General features: G+C 39.1%; 1 protein-coding gene across 2 annotated transcripts in view; it reads left to right on the top strand.

Moving 5' to 3' along the window:
- EDA2R (ectodysplasin A2 receptor) overlaps positions 1-18,024 on the top strand; it is a 107,997-nt gene that overhangs the window by 19,644 nt on the left and 70,329 nt on the right. For both annotated transcript variants that reach the window (XM_055438004.2, XM_055438003.2), the window contains exon 2: positions 112-208. In XM_055438004.2, coding sequence (XP_055293979.1) covers positions 122-208 — 87 coding nt within the window. In that variant the 5' untranslated portion in view covers positions 112-121. The remainder of the gene's footprint in view (positions 1-111; positions 209-18,024) is intronic.

Genomic DNA, 18,024 nt, shown 5'->3' with positions numbered 1-18,024 from the left:
ACCCAGGTCCAGAGACAAGACTAAGAGATGCATAAACCAATTGAGATGGAAGCCACTATTTGCCTTGAGATCCTTTTCCATTTGTTCCATAATTGTATTCTGTGCCCATAGCCTTCCTACCATGGACTGCCAAGAAAATGAGTACTGGGACCAATGGGGACGGTGTGTCACTTGCCAACTGTGTGGACCCGGACAAGAGCTCTCCAAGGTAAGTATGCCCGGTCAGGATACTTATTTCTGTTACATCCCAGAAAAACAGACTGGCAACCAAGAAAGTCCAAGATTAGGAGAGTCGACCCCATCCGTGGCTAATAGGTTTAGCAAATAAAACATATGAAATCTAAATATTATGACAATAGCAGTCACAGTTCCATTAAGAATTCAACTTGGCAGCATCAGAGGCAGGGGAGGATTCCATGAGATAATGGAGTATCTCAAGAGGAGATATATAATGCAGAGGCTTAGGAAGGCTGTTAAGTATTAGGGACATATGTCAACTAAAGCAAGATCCACTCGTTTGGGGTTCAGGAGCCAGCTATCAAGTCTTGGGAATGGAAAAGATAGGAGAACTGAGTAGGCTGAAATGTGGTCTCTTTATAGAGGAACTGGGTCACTGAGGAAACTGCAAGAGAGGATTCATTGATGGGGAACTAAGAAGGGTCTAGAATCCCAATTGGTAACAAAACAACCCACAAAGCAGGAATTTTATAGTCAACCCTGACTTGTAGAGCTGCTTAATTGTTTCTGCTTCAGGTCCCTGTTGGTCCCAGAAACTGAGGGTGGTATTAAATTGAGACTGCAGTTGGGGGCACAAAGGTTGGGAGCAGACAGCCAGCAGATTTTTTCACACTCACATATTTTCTGCAGTTGTCTATTAATTCAGCAATCACTTACTGGTTTTGTTCATTGTTATTCAGTCGCTAGGTCATGTCCTACTCTTTGGACTACAGCACACCAGGCTTCCCTATCCCTATCCATCACTATCTCCTGAGTTTGCTCAAACTCATATCCATTGAGTCGATGATGCCATCCAAACATCTCATCCTCTGTCACTCCATTCTCCTCCTACCCTCAATCTTCCCCAACATCAAGGTCTTTTGCAATGAGTCAGCTCTTCACATCAGGTGGCCAAAGTATTGGAGCTTCAGCATCAGTCCTTCCAGTGAATATTCAGAGTTGATTTCCTTTAAGGTTGACTGGTTTGTTCTCCTTGCTGTCCAAGGGACTCCCATGAGTCTTTGCCAACACCACAGTGAAGAAGCATCAAGTCTTCAGTGCTCAGGCTTCTTTATGGTCCAACTCTCACATCCATACATGACTACTGGAAAAAACCATAGCTTTGACTATATGAACCTAGTCAGCAAAGTGGTGTCTCTGCTTTTTAATATGCTGGCTAGGTTTGTCATAGCTTTTCTTCCAAGGAGCAAACGTCTTTTAATTTCTGCAGTCACTGTCAACAGTGATTTTAGAACCAAAGAAAATAAAGTATGTCACTGTTTTCATTGTTTCCACGTCTATTTGACATGAAGTAATGGGACTGGATGGTATGATCTTAGTTTTGTGAATGTCGAGTTTTAAGCCAGCGTTTTCACTGTCCTCTTTCACCTTCATCAAGAGGCTCTTTAGTTCCTCTCTTCTTTCTGCCATTAGGGTTGTGTCATGTGCATATCTGAAGTTATTGGTATTTCTCTTGGTAATCTTGATTCCAACCTGAGCTTCATCCAACCCAATATTTCACATGATGTACTCTGTATATCTGTACACATGATGTACTTTGGCCACCTAATGGGAAGGACTGACTCATTGGCAAAGACTGTGATGCTGAGAAAGATTGAAGGCAGGAGGGGAAGGGACAACAGAGGATGAGATGGTTTCATGGCATCACTGACTCAATGGACATGAGTTTGAGCAAGCTCCGGGAGTTGGTGATGGACAGGGAACCCTGGCATGCTGTAGTCCATGAGGTTGCAAAGAGTTGGGCATGACTGACTGACTGAACTGAACTGACTGTATATAATTTAAACAAGCTGGGTGACAATATACAGCCTTGACATAGTCCTTTCCCTATTTGGAACCAGTTCATTGTTCCACGTCCAGTTCTAGCTGTTGCTTTTTGGTCTGTTGCTTTTTGGTTTCTCAGGAGGCAGGTAAGGTGGTGTGGTACTGTCATCTCTAAGAATTTTCCACGGTTTGTTGTGATCCACACAGTCGAAGGCTTTAGTATAGTCAATGAAGCAGAATTAGGTGTTTTTCTAGATTCCCTTGCTTTTTCTATGATCCAACAGATGTTGGCAATTTGGTCTCTGGTTCCTCTGCCTTTTCTAAATCCATCTTGTACATTTGGAAAATCTCGGTTGATGTACTGTTGGGGCCTAGCTTGAATTATTTTGAGCATTACCATGCTAGCATGTGAAAGGAGTGCAATTGGGTGGTAGTTTGAATGAAATGGTAGATTGAAATGAAAACTGACCTTTTCCAGTCCAGTGGCCAGTGCTGGATTTTCCCAAGTTGCTGGCATATTGAGTACAACACTTTAACAGCATCATCTTAGGATTTGAAATAGCTCCACTGGAATTCCATTACCTCCACTAGATTTGTTTCTACTAATGCTTCCTAAGACCTACTTGACTTCATACTCTAAGATCTCTGGCTATAGGTGAGTGGTCCCACCATTGCAGTTATCCATGTCATTAAGACCTTTTTTGTATAGTTCTGTGTTTTCTTGCCACCTCTTTAATCTCTTCTGCTGCTCTTAGGTCCATACCATTTCTGTCCTTTATTGTGCCCATCTTTGGAGAAGGGAATGGTAACCCACTGCAGTATTCTTGACTGGATAATCTCATGGACAGAAGAACCTGGTAGGCTATAGTCCATGGGGTCACAAAGAGTCAGACATGACTGAGTGACTAACACTTGCATTAAATATTCCCTTGGTATCTCTAATTTTCTTGAAGAGATCTCTAGTCTTTCCATTCTATTGTTTTCTCTATTTCTTTGCATTGTTCACTTAAGAAGTCTTTCTTATCTCTCCTTGCCATTCTCTGAAACTCTGCATTCAGTTGGGTATATTTTTCTCTTTCTTCTTTGCTTTGTGATTCTCTTCTTTTCTCCGTGTTTGTAAGGCCTCCTCAGACAACCATTTTGCCTGTTCGCATTTCTTTTTCTTGGGGATGGTTTAAACACCTACAAACTGGCACTGTGGATGTGACAAAACTGACGAATTTTTTTTGCCTTCAATAACCTTATCTTTTTGTTCTAAATTTATTTATTTTTCATTGAAGGATAATTGCTTTACATAATTTTGCTGTTTTCTGTCACACCTCAACATGAATCAGTCATAGGTCAATTAGTGAAACAGTGAACACGATACATATATAGATATGGAAGTATGACAAGAATTAAATTACAGTGATATTATACAGAGTGACTGGTTAGCTCCTATCATGTGGTACAGGAATGCCGAACTAGTGCAGAGTTCCAAGGTGAGAGTAAACTAGGAATGTTCAAGGAAGACGAGGAATGTAAGTATAGCTGATGATTGTTGGGTGAGAGACAGAGTAGTACATAATGAGGTCTCAGAGAGAGAGATTGGCCAAATCATGGGGACTCTTCAAGTTTATGATGAGAAAAAAAATTTTTTTTTAAGTGCACCAGGAATCCTTCGGAGAATTTTAGGTTTGGGCTTCCCTGGTAGCTCAGACGGTATATAATCTGCCTGCAATGCAGGAGGCCAAGGTTTGATCCTTGGATCAGGAAGATCCCATGGAGAAGGAAATGGAAACCCACTCTAGTAATCTTGCCTGGAGAATTTCGTGGACAAGGAGCCTGGCAGACTATAGTCCAAGAGTCACAAAGAGTAGAACACAACTGAGCAACTATCACTTCACTTCACAGGTTGCAGAATGACATGATCCCCTGACTGAAACAAAATGTAGTAATTATTTAGCCTGCCTCTTTTCTACCTATTTTGCAAATAGAGACTGAGGCCCAGGGATATCAAGAAACAAGCACTAATTCTAAATCCTCTACACATAACATTCTATAGCACAGTTGGGTACCCACATGGTTTATAAGGGATCCCAAGACCAAGGAATGATCACCAAGAGTTTGGTCATGCTGGACATTAGGATGGACCCAATGGAATCAGCTGCTTGGCTTGACAAAATCTATTGTAAATATCACATTGATCTTCATGATCAGAAGTCTCAGCACTTTTATAAGAACAAGGTATTAAGTGTATTCCTGCCATGTACATGGCCATTACCTTTAAAGTCACCCATATTTACAAACCTGAACTTCTCCAAGAGGAAAAAAAAACAGGTCTTTCTGTCAAACTGTTATTTGTTACCAAACTCTCAAAAAGTAGCCCATGATGAAATGTATATTTGTCTAAGCATCTCTTTGGTTGTAATTTGTTTTAGCACTACTATAAAGCTCAGAAAAAAATTAATTAACTGCAATACTGTGTTCTTGCAACAACTTTACATATAAATAGCTTGTGCTCGTGTAGCACTCTGTGCTTTGTAAAGAGCTTTCATGTGCATTATCTCATTTGGCTGTCATTCCCATCAAGAAGGTATTATAAACCCAATTTTAGATGATGAAACTAAGACTCAGAGAGGATATGTGTCTTGCTTAAAGTCACAATGGTTCAGCAAAAATAAACATGAGGCAGATACACATGAATTTGAGTCCCAGTTTTGCTGTGGGCAAATTAATCTTTTATTCAGTTAGGATATTCCAGTGGTCATGTATGGATGTGAGAGTTGGACTGTGAAGAAAGCTGAACGCTGAAGAATTGATGCTTTTGAACTGTGGTGCTGGAGAAGACTCTTGAGAGTCCCTTGGACTGCAAGGAGATCCAACCAGTCCATCCTAAAGGAGATCAGTCCTGGGTGTTCATTGGAAGGACTGATGCTAAAGCTGAAACTCCAATACTTTGGCCACCTCATGCGTAGAGTTGACTCATTGGAAAAGACTCTGATGCTGGGAGGATTGGGGGCAGGAGGAGACTGGGAAGACAGAGGACGACTCGATGGACATGAGGTTGAGTGAACTCCAGGAGTTGGTGATGGACAGGGAGGCCTGGTGTGCTGAGATTCATGGGGTCACAAAGAGTCGGACACGACTGAGCGACTGAACTGAACTGAAGTTAAAAATAACATAAAACTTAACACTGACTTGAGCCATCAGTTCAGTTCAGTTCAGTTGCTCAGTCGTGTCCGACTCTCCGCGACCCCATGAATCACAGCACGCCAGGCCTCCCTGTCCATCACCAACTCCCAGAGTTCACTCAAACTCATGTCCATCGAGTCGGTGATGCCATCCAGCCATCTCATCCTCCGTCATCCCCTTCTCCTCCCACCCCCAACTTTTCCCAGCATCAGTGTCTTTTCCAGTGAGTCAACTCGTCGCATGAGGTGGCCAAAGTATTGCAGCTTCAGCTTTAGCATCAGTCCCTCCAATGAACATCCAGGATTGATCTCCTCTAGAATGTACTGGTTGGATCTCCTTGCAGTATAAGGGACTCTCAAGAGTCTTCTCCAACACCACAGTTCAAAAGCATCAATTCTTCGGCGATCAGCTTTCTTCACAGTCCAACTCTCACATCCATACATGACCACGGGAAAAACCATTGCCTTGACTAGACGGATCTTGTTTGGCAAAGTAATGACTCTGCTTTTTAACATACTATCAAGGTTGGTCATAACTTTCCTTCCAAGGAGTAAACGTCTTTTAATTTCATGGCTGCAATCAGCATCTGCAGTGATTTTGGAGCCCAAAAAAATAAAGTCTGACACTGTTTCCACTGTTTTTCCATCTATTTCCCATGAAGTGATGGGACCAGATGCCATGATCTTTGTTTTCTGAATGCTGAGCTTCAAGCCAACCTTTTCACTCTCCTCTTTCACTTTCATCAAGAGGCTTTTGAGTTCCTCTTCACTTTCTGCCATAAGGGTAGTGTCATCTGCATATCTGAGGTTACTGATATTTCTCCCAGCAATCATTATATCTACTACTGTGGGCAGGAATCCCTTAGAAGAAATGGAGTAGCCATGATGGTCAACAAAAGGGTCCGAAATGCAGTACTTGGATGCAATCTTAAAAATGACAGAATGATTTCTGTTCGTTTCCAAGGCAAACCATTCAATATTACAGTAATCCAGGCCTATGCCCCAACCAGTAATGCTGAAGAAGCCAAAGTTAATCGGTTCTATGAAGACCTACAAGACCTTTTAGAACTAACACCCAAAAAAGAAGTCCTTTTCATTATAGGGGACTGGAATGCAAAAGTAGGAAGTCAAGAAACACCTGGAGTAACAGGCAAATTTGGCCTTGGAGCACGGAATGAAGCAGGGCAAAGGCTAATAGAGTTTTGTCAAGAGAATGCACTGGTCATAGCAAACACCCTCTTTCAACAACACAAGAGAAGACTTGAGCCATAAACACGCTTATTTATGTAATGAAATCTGAAAGCAAGAAACCTTGGTGTTGGTTGGGCAGAATGTTGTCAACATCCTGGGCACCTTGCTATTTTTCCCACATGCTTTTGGTCTTTTGGTTACCATAACTGAAAGCATTACCTCCTTACATCATAGTCAAAGTTAGGAAGAAGGGGCAGGGAAAAAAGCAGCCTAATATTGTTAGGGGAGAAGGTGGCACTAGTGGTAAAGAACCTGCCTGCCTAATGCAGGAGACAGAAGAGACACGGGTTTGATCCCTGGGTTGAGAAGATCCCCTGGAGAAGGGCATGGCAACCCCCTCCAGTATTCTTACCTGGAGAACTCCATGGACAGAGAGGAGCCTGGTGGGCTATAGTCCATCGGATTGCAAAAGTTGGACACAACTGAAGCTACTTAGCACACACACACATTTTCCTAGAAGCTCCCCAACAGATTTCCTTTTGAATCTTTTGTATTGGATTAAACAGAGTTGGGCATTATAAGTATCTCAAAATTGCAACAGATGCTAGGACATGAGTTCTTGGCAAACAAAAATGAGATTGCCATAACAGAATAAGACCAATTAAGAATCAGTTCTTCAGACTGGTCACTTTGCCACCCAGAATGAAATCAATGTTATGTTAATAAGGAAGAAAATGAGCAATGAATTTTGGATAAGAAGCTAACAGCATCTGACACAATCTTATTTTTATAATTTATTTTATTTACTTTTTAAGTTCACTCATATGAACTGTAAAGTGTTAGTCACTCGGTCGTGTACAACTCTGTGACCCCATGGACTGTAACCCACCAAGCTCCTCTGTCCATGGAAGTCTCCAAGTAAGAATACTAGATTGGGTTGCCATTTTCTTCTCCAGGATAAACTGTAAACATCACTGTAAATAAATCTTTAGAGAAGAGCAATACTCTTCCAGCAGGACATTTTTAGAGGTAAAATGATCAAGCTAAATAATGCATTCAGTTTTAAGATTCCTGTAATATATTAGCAGAGAGCACTTGTTTTTTTTTCTTTATTTTACTAATTTCCACTATAATTACAATTATTTTCAATAGTACATGGAGTTCTTATATCCCAGAAACCTAACCAAGTAATGTATGTGTCTGTCATCTATTTTATGTCTTCCTTTGTCACATTAAATTACTAACATGTGAGGAGTTTGTTTTTTTCTTTGTTTTTATTTGATAGGGGAAAACATCACCTTTTGGTGTTTGTTTATTTGCAGTGTTGTGAACTGTTTCTGAATTTTTGTTTTCCTGTTCTAATCACTGTTTATCATTCATTCTTCACTCATGTAGGCCACCTGACTAGAAATACATATAGCAGAATATGGAATATTTTTAAAATCTTTTATATAATATATAATATTTTAAAAAATCAGAAATGGTTTTTAATTTTATTTCATTTCGTCATTATCTCTTGACTATTTAATGAATGTATCATTGATATATTAATTTGATAACCTATATTAATAAATTCCAAAATTAAAATATCTTCCATCCCCAGGATAAGGCATTTTTTATTGTGATTTTGAGTTAATGCCCTCTTATGTTTTATAAGTTAAAAATATAATAAATAAATACTCTTATGTATAAATAAGTATGAAAACTACACTATCAGCATCAAAACTGATATCAGAACTATGCTAAAAATGAAGTAAAAGTGTTAGTTGCTCAGTCATGTATGACTCTTTGCGACCCCATGGATGGTAGCCTGCCAGGCTCCACTGTCCATGGAATTCTCCAGGTAAGAATACTGGAGTGCTTAGCTAGTCCCTTCTCCAGGGGATCTTCCCAACCCAGGGATCGAACCCAGGATTCCTGCATTACAGGCAGATTCTTTATAGTCCGAGGCACCAGGGAACCCCTTGGTGCTATCAGCATCAAAATTTATATCAGAACTGTGCTAGCTTGGTAAAATGAATTAAGAAAATCAATGTTTTTCTTGTTATAAAACTAGTTAGCAGGAAAAGAATTTGGGGGAACATGATCATATGAACACGTTTTCTTTGTTTCCCCATTAGGAAACAAAATTTTCAATATAAATTTTTCATGATACTTTCTTTTTAATTTCTTAAGAAATGAAACTTCTATTTAAGAAATTCTTTTTAAAATTAATTAATTAATTTTAATTGTAGGATAATTAATTTACAATGTTGTAGTGGCCTCTGTCATACATCAACATGAATTGGTCATCAGTTCAGTGCAGTTCAGTCGCTCAGTCGTGTCCGACTCTTTGCGGCCCCATGAACTACAGCACGTCAGGCCTCCCTGTCCATCACCAACTCCCGGAGTTCACTCAAACTCATGTCCATCGAGTCTGTGATGCCAACCAGCCATCTCATTCTCTGTTGTCCCCGTCTCCTCCCACCCCCAATCCCTCCTAGCATCAGACTCTTTTCCAGTGAGTCAACTCGTCGCATGAGGTGGCCAAAGTATTGCAGTTTCAGCTTTAGCATCACTTCTTCCAATGAACACTCAGGATTGATCTCCTCTAGAATGGACTGGTTGGATCTCCTTGCAGTCCAAGGGACTCTCAAGAGTCTTCTCCAGCACCACAGTTCAAAAGCATCAATTCTTCGGCGATCAGCTTTCTTCACAGTCCAACTCTCACATCCATACATGACCACGGGAAAAACCATAGCCTTGACTAGACGGACCTTGTTTGGCAAAGTAATGTCTCTGCTTTTTAATATGCTATCTAGGCTGGTCATAACTCTCCTTCCAAGGAGTGATTGGCCATAGGCATATGTGTATTGTTGCCCTCCTGAACCCCCCTTCCAACTGCTTCCCTACCCGCCCCCCTTCAGGTTATTACAGAGCACCAGCTTTGGATTCCCTGCATCATAGATGAAACTCCCCCTGGCTATCTATTTCACATTTGGTAATGTGTATATTTCAGTGCTATTTTCTCAAATCATCCCACCTCGCCTCCCATTGTGTCCAAAAGTCTCATCTTTATGTCTGTGTCTACTTTGTTGCCCTACACATAGCATTGTCAGTACCGTCTTTCAAGAGTTCATATATGTGCATTAATATATATTTGTCTTTCTCTTTCTGCCTTACTTCACTCTGTATAATAGTCTCTATGTTCATCCACCTCATTGGAACTGACTCAAATGTGTTCTTTTTTATAATTGAGTAATAGTCCGTTGTGTATATGCACCATAACTTCCTTATCCATTCATCTGACAATGGACATCTAGGTTGCTTCCATATCCTAGCAATTGTAAATAGTGCAGCAGTGAACATTGGGGTACATGTGTCTTTTTCAGTTATGGTTTCCTCAGGGTATATGCCCAGTACTGGGATTGCTGGAGCACATGCTAGTTTTATTCCTAGTTTTTCAAGGAATCTCCATACTGTACTCCATAGTGGTTGTATCAATTTTCATTGCCACCTACAGTGTAAGAGGGTTCCCTTTTCTCCACACGCTCTCAGCATTGTTTGTAGACTTTCTGATGGTGACATTCTGCCCAGTATGAGATGATGTTGTGTTTTGTTGTTAAGTCATGTCTGACTCTGTGATCCCATGAATTGCAGCATGCTGGGCTTCCCTGTCCTTCAACTCCCAAACTATGCTCAAACTCAAGTCCATTGAGTTGGTGGTGCTATCCAACCATCTCATTCTCTGTCACCCCCTTTTCCTCCTGCCCTCTAGCATCAGGGTCTTTTCCAATGAGTCAGCTCTTCACATCAGGTGGCCAAAATTTTGGAGCTTCAGCTTTATCATCACGCCTTCCAATGAATATTCTGGGTTGATTTCCTTTAGGTTTGACTGGTTTGATCTCCTTGCTGTCCAAGTGTCTTTCAAGAGTCTTTTCAAGCCCCACAGTTTGAAAGCATCAATTTTTCAGTGCTCAACTTTCTTTATGGTCCAGTTCTCACATACATACATGACTACTAAAAAAAACATAGTTTGACTGTAGGAACCTCTGTTGGCATTTGGGAAATGATAACTCTTTGTAGTTTTGATTTGCATTTCTCTAATAATGAGTGCTGTTGAGCATCTTTTCATGTGTATGTCTTCTTTGGAGACATGTCCATTTAGATCCTCCGCCCTCTTTTTCATTGGATTGTTTGTTTTCTGGTTTTGAGGTACATGAGCTGTTTGTACATTTTGGAGATTAACTCTTTGTCACTTGTTTCATTTGCTATTATTTTCTCCCATTCTGAGGGTTGTCTTTTCACTGTACTTACAGTTTCATTCATTTTGCAAAAGCTTTTAATTAGGTCCCATTTGTTTATTTTTGTTTTTATTTCCATTACTCTAAGAGGTGGGTCATATAGGTTTGTGTGTTGATTTATGTCAGAGAGTGTTCTGCCTGTTTTCCTCTAGGAGTTTTATAGTTTCTGGTCTTACATTTAGATCTTTAATCCATTTTGAGTTTATTTTTGTGTATGGTATTAGGAAATGTTCTAATTTCATTCCTTTACACATAGTTGACCAGTTTTCCCAGCAACACTTGTTGAAGACACTATTTTCTTCAGTGGGGTTTTTTTTTTTTTTTTTGCCTCGTTTGTCAAAGATAAGGTGTCCATAGGTGTATGGATTTATTTTCAGGTTTTCTATCTTGTTCCATTGGTGCATATTTCTGGGGGTTTTTGCCAGTACTATACTATCTTGATGATTGTAGCTTTGTAGTATAGTCTGAGTTCAGGAAGGTTGATTCATCCAGCTCGATTCTTCTTTCTCAAATTTCTTTGGCTATTCAAGGTGTTTTGTGTTTCCATATAAATTGTGAAATTATTTGTTCTAGTTCTGTGAGTGTATGTGTTCATAGTTTGATAGGGGTTGCATTGAGTCTATAGATTGCTTTGGGTAGTATAGTCATTTTCATTATATTGATTCTTCCAGTCCAAGAACATGATGTATCTCTCTATTTGTTTGTGTCATCTTTGATTTCTTTTATCAGTGTCTTATAATTTTCTGCATATAGGTGTTCTCTTTAGGTAAATTTATTCCTAAGTATTTTATTTATTTTGTTGTAATGGTGAATGAGATTGTTTCCTTAATTTCTCTTTCTGGTTTTTCATTGTTAGTGTATGGGAATGCAAGGGATTTCTGTATATTAATTTTATATCCTATGACTTGGACTGTGAAGAAAGCTGATCACCGAAGAATTGATGCTTTTGAACTGTGGTGCTGGAGAAGACTCTTGAGAGTCCCTTGGACTGCAAGGAGATCCAAACAGTCCATTCTAAAGGAGATCAGTCCTGGGTGTTCACTGGAAGGACTGATGCTAAAGCTGAAACTGCAATACTTTGGCCACCTCATGCGACGAGTTGACTCACTGGAAAAGACTCTGATGCTGGGAGGGATTGGGAGCGGGAGGAGAAGGGGACGACAGAGAATGAGATGGCTGGATGGCATCACCGACTCGATGGACATGAGTCTGAGTGAACTGTGGGAGTTGGTGATGGACAGGGAGGCCTGGCGTGCTGTGATTCATGGGGTCGCAAAGAGTTGGACACGACTGAGCGACTGAACTGAACTGATGACTTTACTGTGTTCATTGATTAGCTCTACTAATTGTCTGGTGGTGTCTTTAAGGTTTTCTATGTAGAGTCATGTAATCTTCAAACAGTGAAAGTTTTGCTTCTTTTCCAATCTGAATTCCTTTAATTTCATTAATTCTCTGACTGCTGTGGCTATGGCTTCCAAAACTATGTTGAATACTCTTGGTGAGAGAGGCTCCCTCATCTTGATTTTAGAGGAAATGCTTTCAGTTTTTCACCTTTGAGGATAATGTTTGCTATGGGTTTGTTATATATGGTCTCTATTATGTTGAAGTATGTTTCTTCTGTGCCTACTTTCTGGAGATTTTTTATCATAATGGGTGTTGATTTTTTTTTCTTTTTTTTGGAATAACTTATTTTTAAATTTTTATTGGAGGCTAATTATTTTACAATATTATATTGGTTGGTTTTGCCATACATTGACATGAATCCGCCCCGGGTGTACATGAGTTCCCCCTCCCGAACCCCCCTCCCACCTCCCTCCTCCCCTCATCCTCCCTCTGGGTCATCCCCACATACCAGTCCCAAGCATCCTGTAACATGCATCGACCCTGAACTGGCAATTCATTGAATTTTGTCAAAGACTTCCTTTGCATCTACTGAGATGATCATCTGGTTTTTATCTTTCAGTTTGTTAGCATGTCATATCACAGTGTTTGATTTGCATACATAGAAGAATCCATACATCCCTGCAGTAAAGCCCACCTGATCATGATGTATGATCTTTATAATATGTTGTTGAATTCTGTATGCTAGAATTTAGTTGATGATTTTTTCATCTACGTTCAACAGTGATGTTAACCTGTAATATTTTTTTGCTTGTGTGTCATCTTTGTCTGGTTTTGGTATCAGGGTGATCATGGCCTCATAGAATGAGTTTGGCAGTTTTCCTTACCCTGAAATTTTCTGGAAGAGTTTGAGTAGTATAAGTGTTAGCTCTTCTCTAAATTTTTTGTAGAAATTAACTGTGAAGCCATCTGGTCCTGGGCTTTTCTTTGTTAGGATGATTTTTGTTTACAGTTTTGAGTTCCATATTTGTGATTGGTCTGTTCATATTTTCTATTTCTTCCTGGTTCAGTTTTGGAGGGCTGTATTTTTCTAAGAATTTGACCATTTCTTCCAAGTTGTCCATTTTATTGGCATATAATTGCTTGTAGCAGTCTTTTATGATCCTTTGTGTTTTTGATTTGTTTGTTGTAACTTCTCTGTTTTCATTTTTAATTTTATTGATTTGAGTCTTCTCCCTGTTTTTTCTTCATGAGTTTGGCTAATGGTTTGCCCATTTTGTTTATCTTCTTAAAGAACCAGCTTTTAGTTTTGTTGATCTTTGCTATAGCCACCTTCATTTCTTTCTCAGTTATTTCTGCTCTGATCTTTCTGATTTCTTTCGTTCTAGTAATTTTGGGGTTTTTTTGTTTTTCTTTTTCTAGTTGCTTTAGGTGTAATGTTAGGTTGTTTATTTGATGTATCTCTTGTTTCTTGACGTAAGCTTGTATTTCTAAGAACTTCCTTGTTAGCACTGCTTTTACTGCATCTTGTAGGTTTTGAGTAGTCATGCTTTCATTTTCACTTGTTTCTATGCATATTTTGATTTACTTTCTCATATCTTCAGTGATCTGTTGGTTATTCAGAACTGTGTTGTTTATATTCCATGTGTTTGTGTTTTTTATAGTGTTTTTTTTCCTGTAGTTGATATCTAATCTTAGTGCATAATGATAAGGAAAGACGTTTGAAATTATTTCAGTTTTTTTTTTAATTAACAGGGCTTGATTTGTGGTCCAGGATGTGATCTATCCTGAAGAATGTTCCATGTGCACTTGAGAAAAAAAGTGAAATCTATTAGTTTTGGATTAAATGCCCTGTAGATATGTTAGGTCCAACTGCTCCAATGTGTCATTTAAAACTTGTATTTCCTTATTAAGTTTCTTTCTAGATGATCTGTCCATTGGTGTGGATGGAATATGTATTAAAGGCCTCCATTATTACTGTGTTGCTGTCAATTTCCCCTTTAATAGTTGCTATCATTTGCCTTGTGGATTGAAGTACCCCTACACTGGGTGCATATATAATTGTCTTCTTCTTGGATTGATATCTTGATCATTATGTAGTGTCCCTCTTTATCTCTTAAAACGGTCTTTATTTTAAAGTCTATGTTATCTGATATGAGTATTATCTGATATGAGTATCTGCTTCCTTTTGATCTCTTTTTGTATAGAATATCTTTGTCCAGCCCCTCACTTTCAGTCTATATGTGTCCCTAGGTTTGAGGTGAATCTCTTGTAGACACCATATATGGGAGTCTTGTTTTTGTATCCATATGGCCAATCTATGTCTTTCGTGGAGCATTTAGCCCATTTACATTTAAGGTAGTTATTGATAAGTATGACCCCATTGCCATTTATTTTATTGTTTTGAGTTTAATGTTGTGTTTATTTTTTGTTTTTTGTTTTGGATTTGTTTTTATAGGCCTTTTCTGTGTTTTCTATCTAGAGAAGTTCCTTTATCATTTGTTGAAGCACTGGTTTGGTGGTGCTGAATTCTCTTAGCTTTTGCTTGTATGTAAAGCTTTTTATTTCTCCTTGACATCTGAATGAGATCCTTGCTGAATAGAGTAATCCTGGCTGTAGATTTTTCCCTTTCATCACTTTAAGTATTCCTGCCATTCCTTCCTGGTTTGCAGAGTTTGTGTTGAAATTCAGTAATTCACCTTATGGGGATCCACGTGTGTGTTATTTGTTGCTGTTCCCTCACTGCTTTTATTTTTTTTTAATTTATTTATTTTAATTGGAGGCTAATTACTTTACATTATTGTATTGGTTTTGTCATACATTGACATGAATCTGCCCTGGGTGTACATGTGTTCCACATCTTGAACCCCCCTCCCACCTCCCTCCCCATCCCATCCCTCTCGTTCATCCCAGTACACCAGCCCCGAGCATCCTGTATCATGCATCGAACCTGGACTGGTGATTCGTTTCGCATATGATAATATACATGTTTCAATGCCATTCTCCCAAATCATCCCACCCTCGCCCTCTCCCAAAGAGTCCAAAAGACTGCTCTATACATCTGTGTCTCTTTTGCTGTCTCGTATACAGGGTTATCATTTTCATTTTTCTAAATTCCATATATATGCGTTAGTATACTGTATTAGTGTTTTTCTTTCTGGCTAAGGAAAGAAATTTTAAAAATTAGGGCAGAAATAAATGCAAAAGAAACAAAAGAGACCATAGAAAAAAATCAACAAAACCAAAACCTGGTTCTTTGAGAGGGTAAATAAAATTGACAAACCACTAGCCAGACTCATCAAGAAACAAAGGGAGAAAAACCAAATCAATAAAATTAGAAATGAAAATGGAGAGATCACAACAGACAACACAGAAATACAAAGGATCATAAGAGACTACTATCAGCAATTATATGCCAATAAAATGGACAACTTGGAAGAAATGGACAAATTCTTAGAAAAGTACAACTTTCCAAAACTGAACCAGGAAGAAATAGAAAATCTTAACAGACCCATCACAAGCACGGAAATCAAAGCTGTAATCAGAAATCTTCCAGCAAACAAAAGCCCAGGTCCAGACGGCTTCACAGCTGAATTCTACCAAAAATTTAGAGAAGAGCTAACACCTATCCTATTCAAACTCTTCCAGAAAATTGCAGAAGAAGGTAAACTTCCAAACTCATTCTATGAGGCCACCATCACCCTCATACCAAAACCTGACAAAGATGGCACAATAAAAGAAAACTACAGGCCAATATCACTGATGAACATAGATGCAAAAATCCTTAACAAAATTCTAGCAATCAGAATCCAACAACACATTAAAAAGATCATACATCATGACCAAGTGGGCTTTATCCCAAGGATGCAAGGATTCTTCAATATCCACAAATCAGTGTAATACACCACATTAACAAAATGAAAAATAAAAACCATATGATTATCTCAAGAGATGCAGAGAAAGCCTTGACAAAATTCAACATCCATTTATGATAAAAACCCTCCAGAAGGCGGGAATAGAAGGAACATTCCTCAACCTAATAAAAGCTATATATGACAAACCCACAGGAAAGATTATCCTCAATGATGAAAAGTTGAAAGTTTTTCCCCTAAAGTCAGGAACAAGACAAGGGTGCCCACTCTCACCACTACTATTCAACATAGTTTTGGAAGTTTTGGCCACAGCAATCAGAACAGAAAAAGACATAAAAGGAATCCAAATTGGAAAAGAAGAAGTAAAACTCTCACTGTTTGCAGATGACATGATCCTCTACACAGAAAACCCTAAAGACTCTACCAGAAAATTACTAGAGCTAATAAATTAATATAGTAAAGTTGCAGGATACAAAATCAACACACAGAAATCCCTTGCATTCCTATACACTAATAATGAGAAAATAGAAAGAGGAATTAAGGTAACAATTCCATTCACCCTCACTGCTTTTAATATTTGTGTTTAATTTTTGTTAGTTTGATTAATATGTGCCTTGACATGTTTCTCCTTGAGCTTATCCTGCCTGGGACTCTCTGGGCTTTTGGGATGGTTATTTTCTTCCCTATTTTAGGGAAGTTTTCAGCTATAATCTCATATATTTTCTCATGCCCGTTCCTTTTATCTTCTTCTTCTGGGACACCTTTGATTCAAAAGTTGAGGTACTTAATGGTGTTTCAGTGGTCTCTTATGCTATCTTCATTTCTTTTTATTCTTTTTTCTTTATTCCTCTCTGCTTCATTTATTTGCACCATTCTGTCTTCCAGTTCTCTTATCCATTCTTCTGCCTCAGTTACTCTACTGTTGGTTCCCTCCACCATATTTTTAAACTTAGTTATTGCATTGTTGACTCTTTATTCGTTAATTCTTCTAGGTCTTTGTTAAACATTTCTTGTATCTTCTCAATCCATGCATCCAATCTATTTATCCATGCCTCTATTTTCTTGCCAAGATTTTGGATCATCTTTCCTATCATTATTCTGAATTATTTTTCAGATAAATTCCTTATCTCCTCCTCATTTGTTTGATCTTTTGAGTTTTTACCATGTTCCTTCATCTGCTGTGTATTTCTCTGTCTTTTCATTTTGTTTAGTTTGCTGTGTTTAGGGTCTCCTTTCTGCAGGCTGGACGGTGGTAGTTCCTCTTAATTATGGAGTCTGCTGCCCATGGGTGGGGTTGGACCAGAGCCTTGTGAAAGTTTCATGGGTGGGGGAACTTGTGCCGGTGTTCTGTTGGATAAAAGTGGATCTCTTTTCTCTGGAGGGCTTTGCAGTATCCACTAGTGAGTTTTGGGGTGTCTTTGGGTTTGCTATGGCTTTGGGCACCCTGTCTGCTAATATTCAGGATTGTGTTCCTGTTTTGCTGGAGGATTGGCATGGGGTATGCTGCACTGGGAGCTTGCTGGCTCTTGGTGGAGTTTGGTCTCAGTGTAGGTATGGAGGCCTTTTGGTGGGCTCTCATCTATTAATGTTCCATGGCTTTGGGAGTTCTCTGATGGTTCAAAGAACTGGAGTTGAGTCTACTGCCTCTGGGGTTCAGGCCCAACCTCTTACAGTAGCATTAATACTTCTCAGGCTACACAGCACAGAAGACATAACCCCTCTTTCTGAGGAGATTGTTTTACCATTCTGGACATCTGGGATCCTCTGCCAGTGTTCAGAAGTAGTTTGATGGAATTTTTGGACATGGAGATGATCTTTTGATGTGGGAGAGGTGATCTTTGGTAGGTGAGAAGGTGCTCTCCCCATTCTATTCCTCCACCATCTTGAAGCCATCCCTGGAATTCTTACTGAGGGCAATTTGATAGTGTTTATTTTATACACTGTGCCAATCTCAGCTCTTAATTGGTGTACTAAATTTTTTTATATTTACAGTAACTGTTGATATGTTAGACCCTAAGTCTGCCATTTTATCCATTTTTTTTTCTGTTTCTTGTTCTTCCATGTGTCATTCCTTGCCTCCCTGTAGATTACTTGAACAAATTTTTAGGATCCCAACTTGATTTATTTGTAATAATTTTGTATAGCTTTCCTCGACATCATTCT

The sequence above is a fragment of the Moschus berezovskii genome, chromosome X (assembly GCF_049115385.1).
Source record: "Moschus berezovskii isolate FMDL1 chromosome X, NW_MosBer_1.0, whole genome shotgun sequence".
Taxonomy (NCBI): domain Eukaryota; kingdom Metazoa; phylum Chordata; class Mammalia; order Artiodactyla; family Moschidae; genus Moschus; species Moschus berezovskii.
This window is presented reverse-complemented; position numbering and strand designations above follow the sequence as displayed.